We start from the raw sequence: 25,620 nt of genomic DNA, 5'->3' as shown, positions 1-25,620 counted from the left end.
TGACCGCTATTCGCTCAAGAAAATCTATATCCTGCTCCAATAGTAACATTTCTTCGTTACTAAAACTAATCTAAACAGGACTCTCACTACTTGGGTTGTATTTATCTTGCATTTTCTCTTTATCAAAAGAGGGACCTGTGAGAGGTGCGTGTTTAGTAGTAGCTATGACGACCATCGCCCTGTAGGTAGTGGACAGAGAGGGCAGGGCCTGCAAAGAGGGGCTCTATGTGCCCTCCACTCTGCGTTGTCAAGTGGGTGCGCTTCAGCTCCTGCTCTTGCTCCGTTCCCTGGTGGCCTCTACTCCGCTGCTCCTGCTCCGCTCGTCTGCTCTGTTCCCCCGTGTTGTCTTAAGGTGGGCACGATTCAGCTCCTGCTCTTGCTCCGTTCCCTAGTGGCCTCTGCTCCGCTCATGAAGAGAAGTCTTAAGCAAGCTCAAGAATATAATGAAAAAATCTTAACAATAATCAAGTTCCAACCTTTCCATCAAAGTTAGAGATGATTGATAACAATCCAATAGCACCTATAGTAATCCTCTCACGGTGACAAAGAAAAAAGGTCTTCCACCTAGTTCTCTCATTAGGATTTTAATGTGGAAGTAGGAAAATGTGGCAATTGAGGGGAAGGTAGACATAACACAAGAACATGTTGTCATCAAATAATTTGATTTGTACATGAAGAAGAAAAAAAAGAAAAAGAAAAAGACAACTTTACCTTTGGATTGTCCTTTTCCACTTTTAATACATATAATGCTTACCTTTTGCTTTAAAACTAAATGTTTGTGTATTAACAATTTTCCACTACAAAGATATATATATATATTACTGTAGTTGAGAGGTTTGCATTCACTTGTTTCAATTATATAGCTTTTTGTCCCCTTTTCCATGTGAGTTCTTTTTCCTATTTCAGTTTTTGACCTGTTTGCATTCATTTGTTCAATTATATAGCTTTTTGTCCCCTTTTCCATGGAGTTCTTTTTCCTATTTCAGTTTTTGACCGGGGGTTTTGTTTATTTTTTATTTCCATTCTTCTGTTCCCCACCTTACATAATGGGTAGACATGGATGTTCATACGTGTCATTGTAGGGATTTAGATACAAACTCTTAAACATTCAGGTCAATGGAGAGCACGAGAGAGACAAAGAGATTAGGATTGGTGAGAGAGAGAGAGAGAGAGAAACCGAGAAGGACAAAAAGAGACGTTAGGGTGGTGAGGAAAAATAGAGAACACGGTTGACATGAGAAGGAGCGAATATCAATGGAGCAAAGTATTTTGCACCATGTGAGTACCTAAGTTTGTTAAAATCATTTTGAATTCAGAGGAGCAAGTTAGAAAACATGTGCAAGGAACAAGCTTTAAGATTTTAAAACCTTATGGCCTAAATTTAAATTGCTCTTAATCCAAGGTGGGTTTCAATAATCCTAGGTTTTGTATCTTCGTTATTCCATTATTTTCCCTGGGATAGAAAAAATTGTTTTGGTTCTAATGACTTTTGGGGTCTTTGAACTAATCATTCACATTTTGACTTTCAGATCATTAAGCTAAACCATTTATACTTTGACCTTTGAGACGATTAAATGTGCATTCATACTTTTGACTTGGATATCATTACATCATGGTTAATTAACATATTCATCTTACCATCTAGAAATTTGTATTGAGGTCATCATATTAATCACAAAAGATATTGGCATGTATGTATGGTGTTACTTTTTCTATATTTATGTCATGGTTCCTTTTTAGGTTGTATAAACTCATAAGCTTTGTAGCATTGACAATGCATGGTTAATAGCAACAAAGGTTGTGGATGGTCAAGCATTTCTATGTTACGAGATATATTTTATAGACAAAAACAAAATCCAATGTCCGTGGAAAGCTTCATAACTCTAATATTTCAATGAATTCATGTTCTTACTAGGGAGAATCATCATTCATGGGGTCTATAAAACGTGGATCAAACAATTCATATACTTGGATATTATTTTACCTTTGTTTATATTGTTTATATGTTCTTCCAAAATGTATGTATGCAAAACCTAAGATCCCCCTTTCACACATTTTTCTTATTCATGGAATCAATAGGAAGATAGATATATGATTCATTGCATAAATATTTATGCATTGGCGTTTTGATTATTATATTTCGACGAAACAAACCAAACTTTGTTTTGTTAAGTATATTTTAAGCACATTCTAAATGACAACATATAATAAGCCATGATGGAAGAAAATGAAATAAACCGAACTATTTGTATTAATAATTCACGTTGATCATGACGTGAAAACTTTCATAGCTTTGTCGTTAGTGATGAAACTTTGTTCGTAGGCTACATATACCTATTTATGACATCAACTTATAAATTGTTCAATTTAGTGCCATCCCAATGTCGCAATTATGGTCCTACTTTGACCATTCAACTCAACTTGCTTGTGATACTTCTAGATGTTGGTGTTAGCTTAGTCTAACTTCGTTAATCTCTACATCTAACTTGCATAGAAACATCACAATACAAAGAAATATATGTGCTTTATATGAAACAAATCGACAATTTTTTCAACTTCCCTAATGTCAATTTCTAGCTAGATACAAAATTATCAATGTGCATATCGTATATGTATGAGCACTTCATACAATGTATGCAATGACGATAATATAGGACAAGAAATAAGAACTGCTACATATTGCTAGCCAATAGGTAGGGGTGAACGGAGATATATAACGTGTGTGTGTGTGCGTGCACACTACATTTCACGTTGTTAACGATGCATTACACGGAACATATGGTAGAGTCATCTAACATTTAAATGATGATAAAATAAACATATTTCTCGACCGTACTAAGAACTATTACCAGTTTTTCTTTCGAGAGTCATTTGTAGGCAATTTTATTAATTGTCGAAATCGTAAGAAATTTGTTGCCCTTCTTCCCAATACATGTCATTCTTATTTAATGAACTGAAAACTTTCATTTAAATCACCACCGAAAAAAAACGTGTTACACAAATGACATATTCAAACGATGTATGTGTTTGAATTTCTTGTCCTCTTATTTACAACCGAGATTGTATAAGACCCCACAAAGTAAAAATTATGATTTGTGATGTCTCTAGAAAAAGACAAGCAACATGACCATCCGAATGAGGTTCAAGCTACACAATATACTACACCATAGTGGTGCATTTTCAAGCAAAGACAACAAAGAAATAATCAAATCTCAAGAACATGATTAAAAAGCCCATTTATATAAAACCATAAAATCTAAAGTTAGAGTATATTCCTCTTCCATGATTGTGATGGACATGATGGGTGGTTGTAAAGTGGGGCACTACAATATTACAAATCAAATGGAAGGACAAAGTTTATAATAATATTCATTTATTGCAAGCAACTCAAGAAAAACGACAATTTTGTGGTAATGTTGCCATTATATATACCACACTAGTAAGTTGATGGGAATAATGTATGGAAAGGAATTTATGGATCTCCATCAAGTTTTTAAATATGTATATGAATAAGCCGTTTCTAGAATTGCCTCAAGTTCACTATAATGGGCGATAGTTATAAAAACACCAACCAATAGTACATCCTACCTGGAGTAAATGTGGGATCACTTCTATATTTGTTGATGTAGGTAGGTTACTGCTCAAACATCCTTACCATCATAAGTATCATATAATACAACTAGACATATGTACAAAAAGATGGTGAAAAAACGTTGTTCTTATATACCATATAAAAAGAATATGTAGTTATTACAAATGAGTTATCTCATAAGAAACCTTGAGTTTAATCGTATAACCACAAGCGTTGATGACAAAGCTTGTGCTTTGGAACCTAAAATGTGATTAATGGTGCAATGATGTTCATGCTTAAATTAGACCATAAGGTATTGTTGCAAATCTCAAGCAAGTTGTATCCTATTATTATTCATGCAAAATTGTAAATGGCATCTATATTACACATCCATAAAGTGCAAGGAAAAATATCTCGCAACTTTGAACAACCCAAAGACATCACACTTGTGGATTGCAATGGGAAAAATTAGAATGCATAATTGCCACACACACACACACACACACAAGACCATATGGTTGTTGCTCCCCTAATAAAGTTCAACGGAAGCCACACCAAATGGTTGTAGCTCAATTAGTAAGGTTGTCCAAGGAGACTAGAAGGTCATGCGTTCAGCCCCTACTTTCCAAAATGGTTAAGGAAAAACATGTAACTTGTATAGTCTAACAACTTACCACTAGGATACACTAACTACAACGAGAGAGAGAGAGAGAGAGAGAGAGAGAGTATTCATTTGGAGAGTTTTGATCGGAGGATTGCCTTTGGGATTAGCTTTAAAGCGTCATGGACTAGCAACGGGTACCTGCTTCTTTTGCACAGTTCAGATAGAAGATAGTACTGATCGATTTATACAATGTCCAATTGCTTGCCAAATTTGGAGTTACATTTCTCAAATTTGGCAAGTTTTATCACGGAGTTATTTGACACCTAGACAATGGGTGTTTGCACAATTTACACAGGGTGACCCAAAATCAGAGATGGAGATTGTTTTCCTATTTCTAAGATATTGGGGATTGCGTCATAATTGGAACATGCGCAACGCTTTTGTATTCGATGGTAGACATGGAGTGAAAGCATATCTACGAATGTTGAAGGGAGTACTAATGTGGCAATTTTCTTTATTGGAACAAGTGGAAATTCTTTCCTCGGTGGAGTGTTCGTCTTGCCTATTGGCAATTCAACATGTTCCACTGCCCATGTAGTGTAGTGTGGTTAGTGTGTGACCATACTCCATTGTCACGCGTATTGTAAGTAGTGTTTTTCGCACACATTTATTAATATAATTGTGTGTTTTCACCAAAGAGAGAGAGAGAGGGAGAGGGAGAGGGAGGGAGAGTAAGTATAAAAACAATGTAGGTCTACTACAAAAAACAATAAAATGATGAACCTTGTATTGCCCTTGCGATACATTTGTACCTAATTATAATACAAATGAACTCATAAACAATGAACCTAGTATTGCCCTTTGTGATACATTTGTACCTAATTATAGCACAAATGGACTCATAAACAATGAACCTAATATTGCCCTTGCAATACATTCATAGCTAATTATAACACAAATGGACTCATAAACAAAAATGCAACTCATTTTTGCATGTTCACAAAATGGAGTTTCCTCCTATTTTGCCACCGCAAAAATCTAACATGACACATTTGTACATCATGATGTGTTCTAGACCTAGTGATCGCATGTAACTCTAACATCATCGACCGAGCATGGAAAACAAAACAATGTACCTGATGCTATAATTAGACAAGTAACTTGCAACCAAAGCACAATGCATGTGGCAATGTGAGTTCTTGTTGTAAAAACCTAGAAAATTTCGCAAAGTTTGATATTTTATGTGAAATCTCATTTATTGAATGTAGCATGAAATTTTGGCATGCTTTTGTGCTAGTTTTGGGGCATTTTAGCCTCCAGAACATGCTCTTAAAAATTATGCCCATCAATTGACATAATTTGTATAGAGTTCTGCATCAATTTGGAGACATAGGATATATGATATCTAAATGAAAGAAAATATTGAACAACATAAACTGCATAAAGTTTATTGTTATAAGAAAAAAAAGGGACGTCCATCAAAATTTGACATTGGTGTATGGGTTTAGGCTTTATTCTCAAGACTATTAAATCATTCCAGTGATCGAAGGTCTCGTTCCATATCATAAATCTCTCATTATCTTTATGAAACTTTATTTTTTTCCCAAAAATATCTTTATGAAACTTTGCAATTGGACTAAGAAATCAATACAAATAGAAACATGTGTTAGGCAAGAGACCATGGGATTGTACATCAAGTTGCTAGTTAGGTTTTAGATACACCCTTAAAAGTCAAAGTCTTATCAATTTATTGTAGTAGTAAAAAATACATTGTAAGTAGGAAATGATACAAAGTATTTTGAGGGATAACTAATGAAGATAGACAATTGAGAGAATAACAATTTCCCAAATCTCGCATTCAATGTTCTTGACCTAAGGATATTCAACAAATATGTCGTTGACATTAATGGTGCTTATCGGTGATCTCTAGAGCAATGTGTGAATTTATAATATGCAATCACGATCAAGTTTGGAGGATCATCGTTTAATCATGACAACATAAGAATTCTCCATGACACAATCAACCTATGCTAAAGGACAAATAATTTGCTCAATATGGCATCACTGTCATGATCACTGTACTTTAAAACAAAAACATGAACTTAAACCAGAAACATGAATATAAAAGTAGACAATATAAAATTTAAACATGAAAGCGTTTGCATTGAGCATCCATACCTATATTCTTCAACCTAGACCATATAAAGTAGAATCTTTACAAGAGAGTATGTTGTCTATTGATTTAACATCCAATTGTCAATGTTATGTAAGACAATACCAACACTATGATTTAATGGTTAATTTTCTTTTGTTATGTACATTCGAACTTCAAATGAGTGTAGACACATTCATATGTTTGTTTGAATGAGGGGGGCCTTTGTGTATTTTTCCTAGATGATTTCTTGGAGTTTTATATGCATGTTTATGTAATATTTTAGGCATGAGTTTTGCCAGCTTGTTTTGTATAAAAATTTAGAATAGGTTGACACTTACCAAAATTGTGGCCCAATATCATATGCATCAAAAGTGATGACCATGCAAATTTCAACACAAAAATTGGACTATTATATCAACTTGCCAAATACAATGGGTGGTGTGCAAGAGTGGAAAGAAACAAAAAATGGCCATGAGGTTAGGGAAGGCTTTAAAGAGACATACCATCAACATGTAAGAATCATAAAAAAAACCGACTTTCAAAAACATACATCTCCAATTATGTCTTTAAGATGTTTGTTTTTCAATCATACTATAAGAATATTGAATATTAGAATGTGCCTTTCTAATGCATGTCCAAATACACATTCTTCAACGTCCTTGATACACCAAGGTAAGGTAAAAGAAAATGTAACGATAAATGCACGATGTTGCCTCAATCATAACCACAAAGGTAGAGAGAGTGATTTCCAATGAGCTTTCTAAACAACCAATGTGTGCGTGATTAAATTTTGTCAAGCTCAACATTGAGAGGCTACCCTTGTGTCAAGTTCACAAAACGCTAAGCCTAGCCTTCCATGACATAACCCTTGCAACGACAATGAATGGTAACAAAATTGAGGAGGGTGTTAAAGGAGGAAAACAATTTGTTTTTTTGGCCTTCTTGTGTTAGTTTATGTCGACAAAGAGAGGAGATTTAAAATAGTTGTTGGAGTCTACCGTTGTATAGGCAACCTAATGTTTTGAGAATCCTAGTTTGAAACCTTTGTGCAAAACCTATATTTTAAGGTGGGAATAGTTGTGCCTTTTTTGTGAATGTCACGTGATATTTAGAGCATTTGTCAAAGTTGTTAATCCCTTTATCGCTCTAGTTATGAGTTCGTAAATGCATCATTGTTGTGATTTGACATAATGTCTTGCAAGCTCATGGTGCATAGCAGGTGGCAAGCCCCAGACGCAATGTAGTGTGGTTGGATTTTAGTGTTGTCTACTTGTGTATTTCTATGTGCGTCCAAAGCGATGCTTCTAGACATGTATGTTTGTTTGATAACGTGTGCATGGGTCTCTACCACCACGGTCAATTTTCATTGATGAAACTTGCTTCAATATTGATGTACGTGGTGTTTATTTAAGCATCATTTGGCAAAGGGTGTGCAAGGCTAAAACCATGCAAGATCGAGAACAATGTTGGTCACTTTCGAAAGTTTGAAATCAAAGGTATAAATAATCTCAAGCCTACTGGTTTTAAGTTCAGTGGAACGTGGTGTTGCTCGGAAATCAGCTCAAGAGACTTGAAATGACCACCGATCGTCTTCCATTAAACATCTTAAGAATCCATGTCGGAAACAAAAATCGAGTTTTAAATTTGGAACAATAAACACTCTAAGGTTTCCAGATCCACACAGAGATTCCATCTCGGAATCGAAGGGATAAATATATTCCAATTTACTGCAAGAATCCAGAATCTTTGATTTGAGAGCAAGAGCCTCGGAAAGGTAAAGACTTATAAATGTGTAGCCAACAAATTTAAAATGTTGGCATTATTTGTCGGCGTCCAATCCTTGATTTTATTTCTTCTAATAGCTCACTAAAAATCGGGAGGTTTGAGGTTTTGGAAACAAAAATAGAGGCTTAATTATTATTGTCTAATTGTCTAAATAAATGGCAGAGACGATAAAATATATCGATAGTAGCAATCAGTCAAATTATTGCATAATTACGAGGTTGGACCAGATTTAGAGATTATAATAATTATTTTATGGTTCGCAGCCAAATTTAGAGTGGTATATTAAAATAAGGGAATGCGGTAGCCAAATTTAGGTTACGAGGTTTTTTTTTTGTTTTACCAGTGAATAAAAAAATAAAACGCGGGGCGACGTGGGTCTGGGGAGGACAGGTGTGAAAGCGGAGAGGGCCGGGGGGAGTCGGGACCACACGGGGACGTGACGTCAGCATGGACACGTGCAATAGTACTTATACGGAAGTCCAGATTTTTGCAGAGAAGCTCTCTTTCTTGCTTTTTTTCTGTGCGTTCTCTCTCTCTCTCTCTCTTTCTCTCTCTCTCTCTCTCTCTCTCTCTCTCTGCGTTCGGTACGCACAACACCACACACACACACACACAGTGTGCAGAATCTTTCGAACACAAAAAAGCAGCAGAAGCAGAAGAAGTGGAAGAAGAAGCCGAAGGCTTAGGTCAAGGCGGAGATGGAGAATTTCGGGCGCAGGTGAAGAAGATGAAGGTGAAGAAGGTGAAGGAGAAACAGGTAAAAAGAAAACAGAAGGAGCGGAGTAGTTGAAGGTAAAGAAAAGCGGGATCAAAAAAGATAAGATAAATAGAGATATTCGCAAAAGAGCGATGAGGAGAACAAGGAATCAGTTCAGAGGAATAATGAATTGAGATCCAGACCCGAGAGATCAAGACGCAGATACATACTTCTCGGAGCTGTAGGAATTGGAGCTGTAGGAAAGAGACCTGAGTTGCACGCTGAGAAAGGATCTGTCAGTTGTCGAAGGAAGAACGTAGAACGAAGAAGGGAAGTCAGTAGCAAAAAGAATCAAGGTGAAAACTGAGAGCGAGTTAGAGAGAAAATTAACCTGGACACCGAGAGCCAAGCGAAGTTAAAAGTTGAACTTTAATATTTTTGTTTTCAGTGATTAAGTTAGGATTTCCTTCTTTCTCTGTCCAATTAGAACTTCCTCCACGGCCGCCTTTCACTACATCAGCCTGTAATCTCCACCAAACTGCCTGTTTGGAGGTCTCTCGCAGGTTCTGAATGCGTTTCCAATTGAGGTTAGGGTTCTCCATGGGTTGTGTTTTGGATTAGGGATTGTACATGGTCTGATTTGTTTATTGTCTAACATAGGGTTTGGTATGGTCTGCTGCGTCTGAGAAGAGTCATTTTTCTAGGTCAGAGTTCCTTATGATGATTCTGCTTGTCTTAATTCTGCAGAACCTAGACTGCAATATCAAGGTCTAGATTAGAGCTTGTTATGTTAACTTACTTGTTTATTATGCAAAAGCAAGTCGACGTTAGCATTCATATGACAATTCCTCCAATTTTTGCTGTTGCACAAGCAAGGTCTGGCTTATGGTTTGATGGAAATTCCATTTATTTTTTGCTTCTCTGAGATCTTACACTGCAAAAGCAAGTTCTAGGTTAGAGTTCTTTTGATGCTTTCGTTTGCAAGACCTTACACTCCAAAAGTGAGGAATAGATTAGGTTTCTTATGATTGCCTTCTTCCATTTTTGCTTTTACACAAACTCATGCTGCAAAAGAAAGCAAGCTCTAGATTAGTTTTTTTATTATATTTTCCCTCCCCACAATCTTGTGTTTCTAATGTAAAGTCTAGATTGGGGTCTCCAATGAAGATTGTTTCAATTATCGTTTCTGCAGCACCTTTTATCACAAAATTAAGACTTAGATTAAGGTGCGTGACAATGCATTCTTTGGTTTTTGCATCTGTCGCCTGTTATCCTGCTAAACTAAGGTCTAGATTAGGGGTTTCTACGTGATTGCGTCAGTTTTTCTTGTGCAAGACTTTATGCTACGTAAGCAAGTTTAAGGTTGATAATTTCTTCCATTTTTTTATTCTTCAAAAGTATGGTATGAACTAGGTTTTTTTATGATGCCTTTTTTGGCATACCTTATCCTATAGATACAAGGTCTTGATTAGGGTTTCCTATGGTGATTCCTTTGATTTTCGCTTCTAAAACACCTTCTACTGCAAAAGCAAATATAAGGATTTCCTTAGTTTTGCTTCTGCAATGATAACTCTTTTTCTTTTGTTTCTGCAGGATCTCATACTGCTGTTCAAATGATCTTTTTTTGGTCAGAATCTGATGCATCATTCATATAGGCACTTCAAATTACCTCTAGAAAGCACCCCTACTAGCTCCATGGGATCATATAAAAACATGAAGAATCCGACAAATGCTGACAAACCTCCACTATTCAACTCGGCTTATCGTGGAGCAGTTCTTGCAGATTCCTGGGATGGTTACAAGTCATTTAATTTCAATGCTCAGCGTCCTGTTGAGAGAGAAATCTATGCTCCTGTGGGAAACAGTCTGACCAAGATCCCCAAAGTTGAAACTGAGATGTGCTTCAGTTCAGACAGTGGTGAGCTTCCCAGCTTGAAAAGACCAAAGTACGATGGTGATATAACTTTTCAGCACGTACAGGTTGGATATGTTTATCTTTTTCTCTCTTTTTTCTGTATGAATTATCAACATTGATGTCTTTGTTGATCTTTATATTGCCGTCAAAGTTTGTGCATTCCATATCTTTGTTGGCCTGAGAAGAGTATGCACTTGTTGCTGACTGAGTTCTTCTGATTGATTTTATGTATTACGTATCGATTCTATTGAGCTCTTACTGATTTCATACACTTAGATTCTATTGAGCTCTTTCTGATTTCATACACTTCTGGTGCCGTAAAAAGCATGGTTCCTAGTGCTAAACTGCTGGATATATTGTATTTCTGCAGATACATCCAATGCTAGAAAGAGAAACGAAGAGTGTTCCTTTATTTTCTGCACCACAAGAAACTGTGGGAAAAAAGGATGTTTCTGACCATCTAGGTGATGAAGATGGTTGCATGATGAAGAGATTTCAAAGTACTGATGTTACGAACCAGCTCAATCTTCTTAATGAGCCGAGTCCCCTGGGTTTAAATCTAAGAAAAAGTCCATCCTTGCTAGACCTTATCCAGAGAAGGCTTTCACATAACGAGGATGAAGGTGGTGATGTTTGTGACAAAGGTGGAAAGATCGATAAACCTGGCAATTCTTCTTCTTCTGACAAAGACAAACTGAAAGCAGCTAACTTCCCTGCTGTAAAGCTACGTGTTGGAACATGGGAGGTAAAGACAGTTTCCTATGTTGTACTTTCATCTCTAATGAGAATTCCTTGGAGGTTGAAAACATTTGATTCTTTTGTGCTTCCATATCTCTCTCTAATGAGAATTCCTTGGAGGTTGAGAACATTTTATTCTTTTTGTGTTTCCATATCTCTCATTTTATTCTTCTGAGTATGTGGATGGGGCATAATTATTTATCTATTCCTGAAGAAAGACAAAGATGAGATATGACTACTAGACCATGTAGAGACATACTCATTATCCATTTTAGAAATGAGGAAGGCAAGGAGATCAAAACTTTTCACAGTGGCGCTAACAATCAGTTCGTTTTTGAAATGACCGATGTTGTCACTGAATGGCAGGATTCTGCTCAATGTGCATAAAAGCTACAAGATCAAAGAAATATGATAGAGAAACTTAATTGAATTCATTTTAAGGCAGGACTCAAGGACTTCTCCTTCATAGTGTCTCTGTCCATCAGGTTTTTGTTGAAACTGATGGTGCTTGTTACTGAAAGACTGAATTTAGGTCAAGGTCAAAAATCTCAACATTGTTACAGATTTCTTATGTTTGCATTGGCACTTTCTGAGCTGCAATTTAGTTACTATTGGAAAGCATTCTTCCTGCTGTTTCACACTTTTCTGATACATATTGGTTAATGTAACTCCGCCATGTTGTAGTTGAAGATGGATATTTTTGAAGTCTCTTGGTGGACAACATGAGATACCTGCTTTACAATGGCCTTATTATCTTTGCTTGTTGATAGTAGGCTGAGAAGTTGCAGGTTTTGTAAAACTACTTTTTATCTTGTGATTAATAGAACTGCTGATGGATAAACATAGATAATCCATTAAATTATTAGATAATAAGCCACTGCATGTGCAGCAAACACTGGAAGTAGTTTTTATTTATTTAAGAAACAAAACTTTACCTGCTGGAAGTAAGTAGGTTACATGGTAGAAGGACAAGCGCCAGTATATTGGACTATGCCTCAAAGCTCTTTCTATAAGAAGAGCATTCCAAGATTCTAAGACTGAAAAACTCCCATTTAGCCCCTTGCCTCTCTCAGCACCAAACCATAGTTCGTGTCTAAACCTCCATGAGATATGTCTTCTATCCACATGGTAGTTTTTGAAGTATGCTAGTTTTGTCTTTTGTCTTCTACTTGTCTGTAGTTTGTTTTCTGTGTTTTGCACTCAGACCTTCTCTTCATTTTAATGATGTTATAGAGAAGGGGAGATGCATTTTTCTTTTTCCATTTGCAGTTTAGGTTCTTGTAGAGATTGTAGCATAATTTACTTTCTCTGTTTCATGTTGTGCATGTATTTGCTTCTTATCATAACTAATCTTCATTTATAGAAGTTTTCACAGGACGTGCTTTCTGAACTAGTAATTGACAACCCAAGCTAAAAAAAGCAGTGACTGTAGCTATTTGTCTTTCTCTATTATGCATAAGGATGAGAAGACTCAAGATGTGTTCTCAAAATTTCCAAGAAAGGGATAGGATACTATACCATTTGGCCAGCCAAAAGAAATCAGAAGGTGGTAGAGCTGGCATACTGAAGCATTATTTGAGTTCTGCCAAGAGAGGTGATCAGAAGAAGGTAGAGTTGGCATACCAAAGCATTATTTGAGTTCTGCCAATAGAGTTCTAATATCCCCAAGGAGTGTAACAGAATATCGAGTATTTTTATGTTCAACTTCATTAACTAATCCATATAAAGTCACTCTACTTTTTTTGGTCGTTTCTTCCAGAAATTCCACAGATCAGAAAGGAAGAAGTTAATTAATCCTTAGTATAGTGCTTGTGCCTCCACATTTTTCCTTCCCTTCGTTCTTACCCACATTGTACCCATCAGGAAGGCTGTTAAACCACTATTCGAGTTTCTTATTTTAGGTTCTTCTAATAGAATGTACAAAGAAGCTATAGAAATATATTAAATTTCTGTGAATTTGATTGACATGGCAACTTGGCTACATTTTCTGCCTTAGGTATTTCAATATTAGATTTAAGTGTTTCAAAAATGGAGATCTGGTGTATTACCTTAACGTTTCATCACAATACATACAATTATCTGGTGTGTTACCTTAGTGTTTTTCCTTTATTACAGTGTATCTCTAGATATGATGGAGATCTGGTAGCCAAATGTTACTATGCGAAACGAAAGCTTGTGTGGGAAGTATTGGACAGCAGTCTGAAGAGTAAGATGGAAGTGCAGTGGTCAGACATTTCAGGTTTAAGAGCCAGCTTCCTAGAAGACCAGTCTGCAGTTTTAGACATTGAGGTAGTGTATGAATACATCTATTCAGGTGTATTATTATCATATTTTATATTTATATGTTTTCTCTTTCTGCAGCTATCAAGACCACCACTGTTCTTTAGGGAAATAAATCCTCAACCCAGAAAACATACATTGTGGCAATCCACATCAGATTTCACAGATGGGCAGGCCACAATTTGCAGGTTTATACCTTTATTCTTTTATTTGAAATATCTACCGAAACACCCCCTACAAAGTTTGTATCTAAGGAGTTTTTTCTTTGTTCTGATGTTGCATTTCTAGGCATCACTCGGTTCAATTTCCAGTGGGTGTCCTCAATCGACATTTTGAAAAGCTTTTGCAATGTGATATGCGACTTAAAGCACTTCATGAGAAAAACCTTGTTATAGTAGATTCATGCTTTTATGACAATCGTAACATACAAATCGATAGACAACACAGTCTGCATTACCAGACTGTCCTTTCGGACCATCCATCTGTCCAGTCGTTAACTATGAGTGGGTTGAATGATCATCTGCAGCATGCTTTATGTAGCGTCGACAGTTTCCAAGGCCATCATACAGTTCAAGGACCACAGAATGATTCACAACTTACTCATCATCATATGGTTGAGAGCAGGTTTACATTAGAAGGATTACAAAGTGAGTCCATGCAACAAACACTTCGGAAACACAGTGATTTTGGAGGACCTCCAAGAATTCAACACCCCCAAGGAGGTTTTCAGTTACAGTTTTCAAGTGCATCTCCTAGCTCAGGCATGTGCATATATGATGCCCCTTGTCCTCTGCATTTATGTGTGTATGAAGTATGAAGTCTGCATATTAGTTTGTTATGTATTGAGTGTGCTCTTCGGTTTGTTGCTTAAGTATTAAGTTTGCTATTTATGTTTCTGTTATTGATGAATTTGTTTCTGCAGTGATTGATATGAGGGGATCAACTGAGTGTAGCAGTAGCAGTGAGACAGAGGAGGTACCAAAGAGAGAGATTCTACATGTTGACCGACAGATTCTGCAAAGTAAAAATGATTATACTCGGCAATTTCCATCTGCAAGTAGTGTTCACTTCCAGACCAATCAATGGACAAGTTCACCTTCGCATCTGAGGGAGGGTTCTTTAGCATGGGAGAGAGCAGCTTCTCCGATGATACAAGCATCAGAGAAACAAGCTCTTAATGCGCTGTCATTACATTTACTTGGTGAGCCAATCACACCCACTCCTTCAGCTCATACAGTTTCCTTGGGAAGAACTAACACTCAAGAGACTATTGTGGGAAATGCGGGTTCACATTCATGCGAACAACCATGCTGCCTTCAGAAAGCTCCCAAAGATCTAGTTGAATTTAGACATGGATACTTGCCGAATACTCAGGATAGGGATATTTGTTGGGATCCAATGGTAGAAAACTGTACTAATGAAACAGGAACACCCACAGTAGCATCTCGCGGCTCATATGTGGACTTAGTGTACCTTCCCCGAATTGCTTCTCAACCGCATTTTCTTGAGTGAGGTTTACAAAATTGATGTCTTGCTTTTTGATAGGATGTCCAGCTTCTTCTCTCTTTGAATTATATCTCTTAAAACAAATTTTTTGTTTTTTGTAAAAAGAAAACAAAAAGACAGCTATGTTTGCTTTTTGGCTTTCGGGAACCTCTCGTGTATATTTTAAAGCATAGAAATTGGTTAGTTATGTAGTTCTATGAGTCATGACTATGTAACTCCGAACAATGCAATAATGGTGAAACTTTGAAGCTATAAATGTCTTTCCAGATGTTTTGCGTACAAAACAATGTAAGGTCTATAAAGGCTTTGTGCACTGGATGGCTTCTCAATGTTTTATAAGGCCATGAAGCCGTCTTTATTTCACTTCAAATTCTAGCCAGTGAGAATAAGAGGATTTTCAATTCAAGGTTTGGTCCAAATTGGTGTCACTAATAGAGAACAAATTGTTCTCTTATTCTTTTTAGATGCTGCAAATTGTGTCACCTGCATGACCAGTTTCTAACCATGCATTTGTGTTGTGCAGTGTATATTCTGTTTCTACTGTGTATGGGGAATTCCATCAATATGGAAAATTGGAAATCAATGATTTTAGTAAAAGTCAAATAAGTAATGTATCTCTGTGTCAGACATTAAGCATAGATCTGCATGATGGGCTTTACATAATTGGAATGTAACTACCTAAAAATATTTGTTTGACTGAATGATTACCATCCTTTCCTTGCAAGGGTGATGGTTCATATAAAAACTTGTTAGATTGCATAACTACCATCCTTTCCAAATAGACAATGTTACCTCAGTTAGTATTGGATGGGGTCTTACATATCTCCATGTCACATATTAAGCATCAACGCCTTCCATGGGCTATGATGGACTTACAATTATATAAATCATGGGATCATCCCAATTATTTAAAGCATGGGTTGCAAAGTGATGGTCCATATTGGAATTTTGTTTGTTGCATAACCTCTTCTGTTATCTGATTTTTTGTAGCCTCTCTTTCTCTAAAAAATTTGGACTATTTCACAATGTGTCATCCTTGAGCAGGGGTCATACATACTAGTATTCTCTGTATCATTCCAACTTCATCAGCTGTTCCGTAAGGGACATCTCTCTTTCTCTCTCTTCATAGTATCACATGGGATTACGTTGATGGGCTTGATTGTCTGACTACCAAGGGTGATAACAGAAGACTATTTCATGTGAACAATCGAAATTAATTAACACCTGGTTTTTTCTATTTGATTTCCGGTGTACTATCAAAAATCACAATATAAAACTTATCCTCAGTTCCTTCCCCCTTCCATATAGTAGCATATCTACTATTATTTCTTAGCATGGATGAAACCCAAATATATCTCAAAACTGTTGTACATTACATTTACATTGGATGAGAACCATATCTCTTGTTACTCACACGCAATGCATTTTTTTAATACACATTTTGTTAATAACCATTTCAAATGATAAATATATGATAGCCTGAATTCCATAACCAATAACCACCATGATTGTTTGCAAATATTACAAGAACTAACGTGAGGTATTGTGATTGAATGTACATATCTTGATCTTACAGTAATGCTTTTGAAGATAAATTACAGAAAATCCATACAGACAATTCCATGGACTAAAGTTAGGACAACCACCAATTATGTGTTGCATGCATAACAACCAACACTGGCTTCTCTGAATATCCAATTTAAGAGTTCAAACTGTATAAGTACTCCACGAAACCCAGAGAGAGGAAACCCATATTATCAGTCAAAAGGTACTATGCCCTTTACAGGATAATACCTCTAATCAAACCATAAACTACACTGCCTTTATGCTTTTATATAAATCATCAACCGTCTCCTGAAATGGAAAACTCATTGTTTAAATACATGAAGCAGCAGCAATAGTTAATTAAACATAATAAAGATGGATGTGTGCACTATCCTGGAAAACTATGTATTACATCCTTTCTATTTATATATTAAATATAATACAGATAGATGTGTGCAATATCCTGGAAAACTATATAATGTTTTTCATTGCATTCGGGCAAAAACAAACATTCTACTTTGTGCTCAATACTGTTCACAAGCACCACATCAATAGATGGATCCTGGTGATGTGAGAGTACGAAAGACCATCTTGATGACTGGGACATCCATAGTAAATAGAATCAACCGTGTGGGTGAATAAATAACATGTCAACGCATGAAATAATCTGCCCAAAAATTGCATCTAGCGTAAAAGATAAGAATAAATTTTACCTTATAATATTTCAAAAGTTGCGGCCGCTTCTTTTTAAAGGTTGGGGTAATCAGATCCCTCTCTAGATCGAAAGGATGTGGTTCCAGGTGAATGGCCTTAACCAACTCAAATCCTCTTACCTAGAATCGAAAATGTTGTTATTTGAATACACAATATGTAGTTCTTTTACATAGAAGTACTACAGTCAGATTTCACTACCCATACCTTCTTGCCTTTTCCAACAGCAGTCAGTTCTGATAGAACATAATTTTTGAGAGTTTCACTATTACAGAGAGATGGGAAGTCACCCTTCAAACCCTGGCCCTTCGCCCACTCTTCAAGAACAACTTGGTTTGGAACAACAACAGCTACTAATGCAGATTCAAAACTGTTACCATAGATCCACATCTGAAACCATAACGAACCTTCGAACATAAATGGATCTTCAATAGACTGAAAGTACAGACAGACCATGTAGAACCAAGTTGAAATATAAACTTCCAACTATTCTCCCAAACTGAGTTGTCCATTTGAAAAAGCATTTCAAAATCATATGTTGACATTTTCTAGTGGGAGAGCTGGAAGCAGTAATACAGCTTACAACGCCATCAACTTGCTTAAACCTCCTAAACCCATTCCCAATATCGGTGATAATCTAACAGATTCCTTTCATGTGGTCTTTACTATGCTCTATTTCTAACCTGCTAGACAGTATCCTGTACCTAAACTGTACCTGAATGGAATATGTCATTTTTGTCTTCTATATTAACAATTTGATGATTTATCATGCAGCTAATATTTCCTTCATGGATGATGCTTTGGGGAAATAGTCACATACCGATTCAACAACCGAACAAGAACTGTAGATATTTTCAAGGTTTTCAACTGCCACATATTCTCCCTGTGAAAGTTTGAATATGTTTTTCTTTCTATCAATCAGCTTCAATGCACCATCTGGCTGCCATTCTCCAATATCACCTGGATATATTTCTTTTGAGTAAGAATGATACACATACTTTGAACTTGCAGGAAAAAGATGGTACCTACCTGTGTGGAACCATCCATCCAACTTTACTTCTTCAGTCAGATCATCACGTTTATGGTAGCCAACAAATACAGATTTTCCTCTAATACAAACTTCCCCACGGGCAGTTTCTGAAAGAGCATCATATCCCAATGCAGGAACTGACTGAAGGCATACTTCAATGTTCGGTAATGGGACACCAACTGTTCCAACCATTGACATAACATCAGGAACAGAGACGAAGCTTGCTCCGCATGTCTCAGTCAACCCTGAAGCTTACAATAATTTGGAACTTTAGCATTTGAAGATACGATTACAGCTGAAATAACTCTGAAATTTCCCCCAACACATTGGTTGAAAACCAAAAGAGAGAAAAAGGGAATGAATTGACCACATAATCGCTGAGTATACAATTGCTCTTTCAGGGATAGATCAAGAGGGTATGAGGAAATCACAAAAAGTTTAGGGGCATCTAGGGAAATAAAGAAAAATACGGTTATTTGGGAGTTTTCTGATAAATCTATGTTATACAAGTCTTAGATCTTAAAGAGCCACAAGACCAGTGAAAAAAAATGAAGTTTACTATTAAAAAATATTAAATATGGGAAACAGTTTTGTAGTTTACTATTAAAAAACATCAAATATGAGAACAGTGACTTGCCATAACCCTGTGCTACGAGTGCACACGTTGTCACTCTCAAGAACTCCTCAACATGTCTTGCAAGTGGGGCTGCACCTGACAGGAGAAGACGAACATGGCCTCCTAAGCCTTGTTTTATCTACAATGAATAATTTGCAGTTCCATAAGCATCATATGATTCCATAATTTCCTCAATCAATAACATTTAAAATTGATAGAATTCGATAAATTATTCATGGAATAATAACATGCAAACTCATAGAAACAATGCTTTACAGACTTCTTCTATATTTACGACTTTGGAAGTTTTTGAAAGAAACATGTGTGTATGTATGGAATTAATACATGTGGATATATGTAAACGAACCTTACTAAATACAAGATTGTCTAAGAATGGTGAAGCCTTATCTTGTTTTGCACCATTGGACATGCGGCCGAGTTTGCTGCACAAAATGGACAAGCAACAGACTTTACGATATAGAGAACGAAGAATAGAAGTACAAACAAGAAATAATATTATTGATAACAATCACAATACAGAGACTCACTATTGATAACCCAGATCAAACAGCTTCTTCCGCAGGAAACCACTGGCATTTACTTTTTGAGTTGCACCTGATTAAATTAGACCCATGAGATACTCCACTACAGATATTTCCCAACACACATATACAGTAGTGCTTCATTTATGCTATCGTCATGAAAATGATCACACCTGTATAGACTCGATCGTAGACCCGAGGAACACCTGCAAAAATGGTTGGTTTCAAAGCCCCAATATCCTCCAAAATAAGTTTTACATCCTTGAAAAGATGAAAAATAAATACTTTATAAATAAGAGTTTATAAACTGGTTACAGTAAAGATATGCATTCAAATGCCAAGAAGAATGTATATTCACATTCAACAGAAATACTTACTCCTTGCCAAAACCCTATTGAAGCACCACTGCGAATACTATATTCCTCGATTATACGGTCAAATATATGTGCTAAAGGTAGAAATGAGAAGTAGACATCTTCCTCGGTCATCTAAAGCAAGAAAAAGTTGAATATCATACTTTAACTGGATTCTTTATGCTATACAAGTAATCTGAAAACTCTCTTATCATGCAATTATCTTTCAAAGAGAAATAAAAATGCATGACATGTTTCCATTCACAAAACGAACAGTGTGATAGAGAAAGAAAAATGCAAAAAAATCTCAAAGACATTTCAATATCTGTGTGTAAATATAGACCTACATTCATACATTCATTCATCTCCACATATTTGAATTTTTATTAACTAGACTTATGCATTCCAGATATTAATTTTCACCTTCTCCCCCAAGGCAGCAAGCAGTCTATCAACTCCAGAGATAACATCTGTAATATTTTCATGGGTCAGCAGTACACCCTTAGGTTCACCAGTAGTTCCACTGGTATACATTATAGTAGAAATGTCTTCTTTTGTAGGAGGAGTAAAATCCAAGGGGTACTTTTTGCCCTGCATGAAAGATCAACCAAGTAACATTTCAAAGCTGAAAATTCCATAAATATGAAGAAAAAATAGATTATGCTTAGCATTTCTGAAAATCGTGTACCCACCAGGTCTTTAAATTCCTGCCATGAATATGCTTTAACATGATAAGATTCTGCTTCATCCTTGTGTTCTTCTGAGATATCTCCAAACGAAATAAGAGCTACACAGAGGAAGAAAAGTACACTGAGTTTCCTCACTTTTCTTCATATACACTATGCTTCTTTTATCTCCAGAACCACTTACTTTTAAGGCAGTCAGAACATCTAGACAGGGATTTCAATATCTGTGATTTTAAAAAAGACGCTATTAGAAATGATAATAGCATAAACTATTGGAAACCACAATGGCACTAACTAAATCCAATCCAAATCGATATGGTGATAGCAGAAGTCTAGATAGAATGCACGAACAATATACTTTAGAAGAAAAAAATAGTAACTATATCAAATTATTATATAATTGTTCCACCAGCATACCGTTGCAATTTTGGACTCGTGAACAAATGCAATGGAGACCTCTGCATGCCTCACGATAAATTCAACGGCATCAGGTCCTTTTAGTGAAACAAAAATAATATGTTAGCATAGAACACCATTCTATGATCATCTGCGTGAGGGAACTCAAATGGACAAAATGAAGATTTGCTAACCAAGTGAATCATAAAGTGGAACACAGTAAATGCTGTGTCCATTACATGCCTACATTCAAAAATAAAACAATTCAATACAACATCCTCCTCCAGGAAATCATCTGAGATGAATATCATTAGCTGAAAATCATCATATAGCAAGGAGGTTCCTACTCACCTCCATGGCAACGAACCATTCTGGACAGTTTGGTCCATAAACTCCACAACGCCCCCTCTAAGCACAAAGATTGTATTTTTTTTACGTTATATGCACGCAAAAGGTTTAAAGGAATTCTTTTTAGATATCTCTGAGTTTTTCTTAATTACCCAAATCCCCAACTGTTTTCATTATTTATAACCACAACAACCTCGAGTATATTTCAGAGCTTTTCCCAAATTATATCATATTACTACAAGTCTTCATGCGTAGAGGCTATGATTTTTTTCTTGGCGACGAAAGAGATATATTACAGGCTTAACTCCACAAGACCGCATAGCTGAACCAATATCGGTAACAGTAGCATAAACTTCCTTGTAAGTCTGCCATACATAATCACTCACCTGAACACACAAGATTAAGACCAACGAGTCAGAATGCTGAACCAATTTTCTTTTGATTTGTTCAGTTCCTGGCGTATTATTGATGTCAATGAAGCTACCGTTACTCACTTTGTTTCCAGTTTTCACCCGATGACCAAGCATTCGATTGTCTGGACATCTCTTGTAACTTTCACTGTTGCAGAAACATAACATTTAAAAAGCCGGTAGAATGAAACATACATGTATAGTTGGGAAAGTTTCATAGAGGTGTTTCGTTGTTTCAAAAATTTCCAGGTAGCTAACAGAGTCCTGAAAATTATAGGAATGCAATGTCTACAGATGAGCCACACACTTATGCCAAATTTGATCCACATTCTACATACCTACTATATTTCCATTGTAAAAGGATCCACTTTTGACAGGAAAGAAAGAAAGAACTAATATGAAAACCTAACATCTACTCAGCTACATTCCCACAAAATAAAAACAGAAAAGCTCAGAAAAAACTAGGAAAATAAGTTCCTAGCCCACATTCCTTGACCTACAGTATCGGCCAATGTCTATGAAGAAAAAGAAAAGTTCTAGGAAGATTTAGGAACCTGCTGGCTCCAATCACAATGACTATAATATCCTCAGACTTTACTAGTTCCTTTCTATGCTGTCCACAGCTTAGCACTCCCTACATTTCTTGATAATTCCACGTTTTCTGCTATCCCAGGGTATGAGCAGAAACATCAATGAGTCCCATTTTGCATCGACAAAAGAAGGGGGTGGATGTAATTCCATTTCGAGTTGTTGTATGGCAATTCCCCGCTTAATTAAATGAAGCCGTGGGCTAGCTTCAACCTTTCCTTCCGTAGCCCCAAATCTCTCTCTCTCTCTTTTTGGGGGATAAAAGCACACGAGTATATTAATTGTATGTAAAATCCACTTACTTACAACACTTCTTAGTCTCCTCTACCTATCATATGCCTATGTAGGGAGAGGGACGTCCAGTAATGCCATCAAAAAACCTGAATATGTAAACTGCTCTCTCTCTCTCTCTCTCTCTCTCTCTCTCTCACACACACACACACACGTGTATATGCATACATACTTGAAGAGGTCCCAGCAAGTCTCTAGATTCGTGGAAACAGGAGGAGGCGAGATTTTGGCGAAGATGCTCCGATAGACAGGGCCAAAGGAAGGAAGGCCATCAGCAGAGGATGCCGTAGCGGGATGAATCTCTTCAATATAGCATTGAGCCATGGGAGCTGGACCTGCAAAAAACAAAGGTAGCATTCACTGTTCTGCATATGCATAGTATACTATTATATAGAGACGCAAAGACAGAGAGAGACAGAGAGAGACAGAGACCAGAAAGAAGGTCGTGGGTTCAAACCCCACATTCCACAGTGGCATCCATCTATGATCTATCTATGTACTTGGTAAATTAAGAGGATATATATATATATATATATATATATTATATCTATAAGTACATACATATGTATGTATGTACATATATGTATATATTATGGAGTATGTAATAGAGAGGTGAGAAAATTGGGTCTTCACCCGACCCGATCGAAACCCTTCAAGATGGTTTTTTAATCACCTTTGTAATCCCGTGACTGATTTATTTCGCGTATTATTTTTTTTGAGCCAAAATGTTGCAAGCAAAAAAACCTACTCCATTACATATATGTAAATGTCGTCGAGTCTTGCGTGAGTAGATACGCCCCTTGCTTTTTTCAAGTTACGTGTAATTATCCCGTGAGCGAGCATTGATTGATTGATATGCCTAACTTCTAATCCAACAGATGCTCACGTAGTTGATTTTATGAACTAAACGAGATTGTTCTAGGTTGAATGGTTGATTTTATGTGAAAATTTGATCAACCTCCTCGTCACTCGAGATATAGCTCTTGCGTTAATGGCCTACTATGAATGCTTGGTGCAAAAAACATGATGACTTTAACTTTTTAATGTATGTTAATATAATTGTGTAGTTTATGTGACTCACAAGATTCAACTTTGTTTTTATTTTCTACTTCTATTCATTCAATTGACGTATCATCTCAACTAACCTACGTTCTATAATATGACAAAACAACAAATTACATGCCAAAGCACAATGTGACAAAGCAAATGCTGGACTTGAATTTAGTGCTTACGAACTCAATCGAATTGATTGACAAAGCAAATGCTGGACTTGAATTTAGTGCTTACGAACTCAATCGAATTGATTTACATAAACCCTTGGCCGCTATAAAAAGTCCTTGAAATTTTAGCTCATTTTCATGTTCCAATAACACAAGATGAATTCAATAATTTTGCCTTTCATATAAGAGCTTCCTTCACATATGTCTTTCATATAAAATGAACAAAGAAACCCACGATGAGAGTTTCTATCCTTTTTGTAAAAACCTTGCTAAATTCAAAACCTTTGTAATGTCTGATTTCGGCTTGATTGTTAAGGAACATAAAATAGACCTTAATGATCATAGACCTAGCAACCAAAGACATATTCATAAATCCTTCCTTTTTAAAAGCATTTTTTATACCCTGTATTGGCATTGCCATCATGTGATTGCTAACTCAATCAACACCACTAATCATGTAAAAGGTGCTTCCTACTTTCTTTTAGATCACATCTTGTGACACGAGAGATTGCAATTGTTGTCTAGAATTTTAATTGATGAAATTTGCCATACATAATCATGATCACAAAACAAAGCCATATTTTTATACATAGGAAAAAAATCATATAAGACTGGTTATAAATAGCATATCCGACATCTCCATTTGTACAATCCTATAATCTACAATATGTAAAAAGTTAGTTTACATTCAGATGTAACGTTAAAGTTTCTCAATACACAAGCCACTTCCTCTAGTCACTAAGGGTGGTTAGGCTAGCTAAACTTCTCAAGGACAAATTAAAGTCTATATAAGAAAATGATTCTAGTCATTTATAGAGCAACCAGAATTGGAGTTAAACAACTCTCTGGTGCATGCCAATGACTAGAGTTTAATAAGAAGGTATCAAATTCTCAACATTTAGTTTCACACATATATTGATTATTAGAAGCGTGGAAAAATTACCATCAATGGAAAGAGTCATTTATAGCAAGCTACCATTTTATTTTTATTTTGAGGGTTATTAATGGAACATAACCTTTAGGATGATATATGAGTCATGGAAGACAATGTGGCGGTGACACTTAGGAAAGGATGGAAATATTCTTTTGATTTTGTCATATAGCTTTGGGAAATATTGGAAAAGCTTTGATATTTTCATTTGTGTTATGAAAGCAACGTTGTTCTATATCTATAGGCTTTGTTACCATTGACAAAAACCTTTGTAAATCCCTATACGGGAATTTGTTTGAGCTATAGTGTTTCAAGAAAGCAAGAAAATAATCTCTTTCGTTTGTAACTAAAAGAGCCACCTTAGGCCCGATATAGGTGATTTTGACAAGCTAAGAAACATAATCTTTAACAATCTATGAAAAACGCATGAAACACTTTGTCTTACACAACCACACTATAAAAGTTCCATCCTTGAACTACCAACCCTTGAATGTTAGGACTACCCATAGGCAATAGTCTATATTATGAATGTATTTACCCCACCCAACATGTGAATTCTCCACCTTACAAACTAAAGGCAATGTGGATGTACTTGGGACGATGAAACTTTCTAAATCCTAACCTAGGGATATAGATCTCATGTTCACTATCAAGCTTTAAGATTTCGACAAATGAAAAATAGCTTGACATGAGAGTTTAGGG

At 36.2% G+C, this 25,620-nt stretch overlaps 2 protein-coding genes and 1 non-coding gene across 7 annotated transcripts; 1 reads left to right on the top strand and 2 right to left on the bottom strand.

Annotated features, from left to right (window-relative positions):
• Nucleotides 1-8,714: 8,714 nt before the first annotated feature.
• Nucleotides 8,715-15,519, top strand: LOC147868328 (uncharacterized). Of its 3 annotated transcripts, none has more exons than XM_087317929.1 (7): nt 8,715-8,872; nt 10,406-10,792; nt 11,098-11,472; nt 13,581-13,754; nt 13,827-13,933; nt 14,034-14,506; nt 14,668-15,519. In XM_087317929.1, exons 2-7 carry the CDS (start codon nt 10,451-10,453, stop codon nt 15,255-15,257), a joined length of 2,061 nt encoding a protein of 686 aa, XP_087174055.1. In that variant the 5' UTR covers nt 8,715-8,872; nt 10,406-10,450; the 3' UTR covers nt 15,258-15,519. The 3 variants fall into 3 exon arrangements, with proteins under 3 accessions (XP_087174055.1, XP_087174039.1, XP_087174047.1); XM_087317913.1 differs by lacking the exon at nt 8,715-8,872 and adding an exon at nt 8,902-9,168; XM_087317921.1 differs by lacking the exon at nt 8,715-8,872 and adding an exon at nt 9,271-9,399.
• Nucleotides 15,520-16,255: 736 nt separating this feature from the next.
• LOC147868327 (U6 spliceosomal RNA) lies at nt 16,256-16,356 on the bottom strand. Its single transcript, XR_015532377.1, has one exon. It is a non-coding gene; the product is annotated as a U6 spliceosomal RNA (small nuclear RNA).
• Nucleotides 16,357-16,777: 421 nt separating this feature from the next.
• LOC147868326 (long chain acyl-CoA synthetase 4-like) lies at nt 16,778-23,114 on the bottom strand. 3 transcript variants are annotated; one of them, XM_087317942.1, is made up of 19 exons: nt 22,940-23,114; nt 21,973-22,036; nt 21,775-21,864; nt 21,482-21,538; nt 21,325-21,373; nt 21,152-21,228; nt 20,919-20,958; nt 20,741-20,835; nt 20,472-20,639; nt 20,073-20,183; nt 19,869-19,956; nt 19,702-19,768; nt 19,521-19,596; nt 19,175-19,292; nt 18,537-18,782; nt 18,328-18,467; nt 17,715-17,897; nt 17,510-17,629; nt 16,778-17,105 (listed from the first exon to the last, which is right to left on the bottom strand). In XM_087317942.1, exons 1-19 carry the CDS (start codon nt 23,089-23,091, stop codon nt 17,064-17,066), a joined length of 1,983 nt encoding a protein of 660 aa, XP_087174068.1. In that variant the 5' UTR covers nt 23,092-23,114; the 3' UTR covers nt 16,778-17,063. The 3 variants fall into 3 exon arrangements, with proteins under 3 accessions (XP_087174068.1, XP_087174075.1, XP_087174083.1); XM_087317949.1 differs by having other exon boundaries at nt 18,537-18,788; nt 19,181-19,292; XM_087317957.1 differs by having other exon boundaries at nt 22,936-23,072.
• Nucleotides 23,115-25,620: the final 2,506 nt, after the last annotated feature.

Source organism: Azolla caroliniana, unplaced genomic scaffold (assembly GCF_043228905.1).
Source record: "Azolla caroliniana isolate FFs.n. ecotype wild unplaced genomic scaffold, voAzoCaro1.0.p SCAF_1, whole genome shotgun sequence".
NCBI lineage: Eukaryota > Viridiplantae > Streptophyta > Polypodiopsida > Salviniales > Salviniaceae > Azolla > Azolla caroliniana.
The sequence above is the reverse complement of the archived record's forward strand: the minus strand, read 5'-3'. Positions and strand labels throughout refer to the sequence as shown.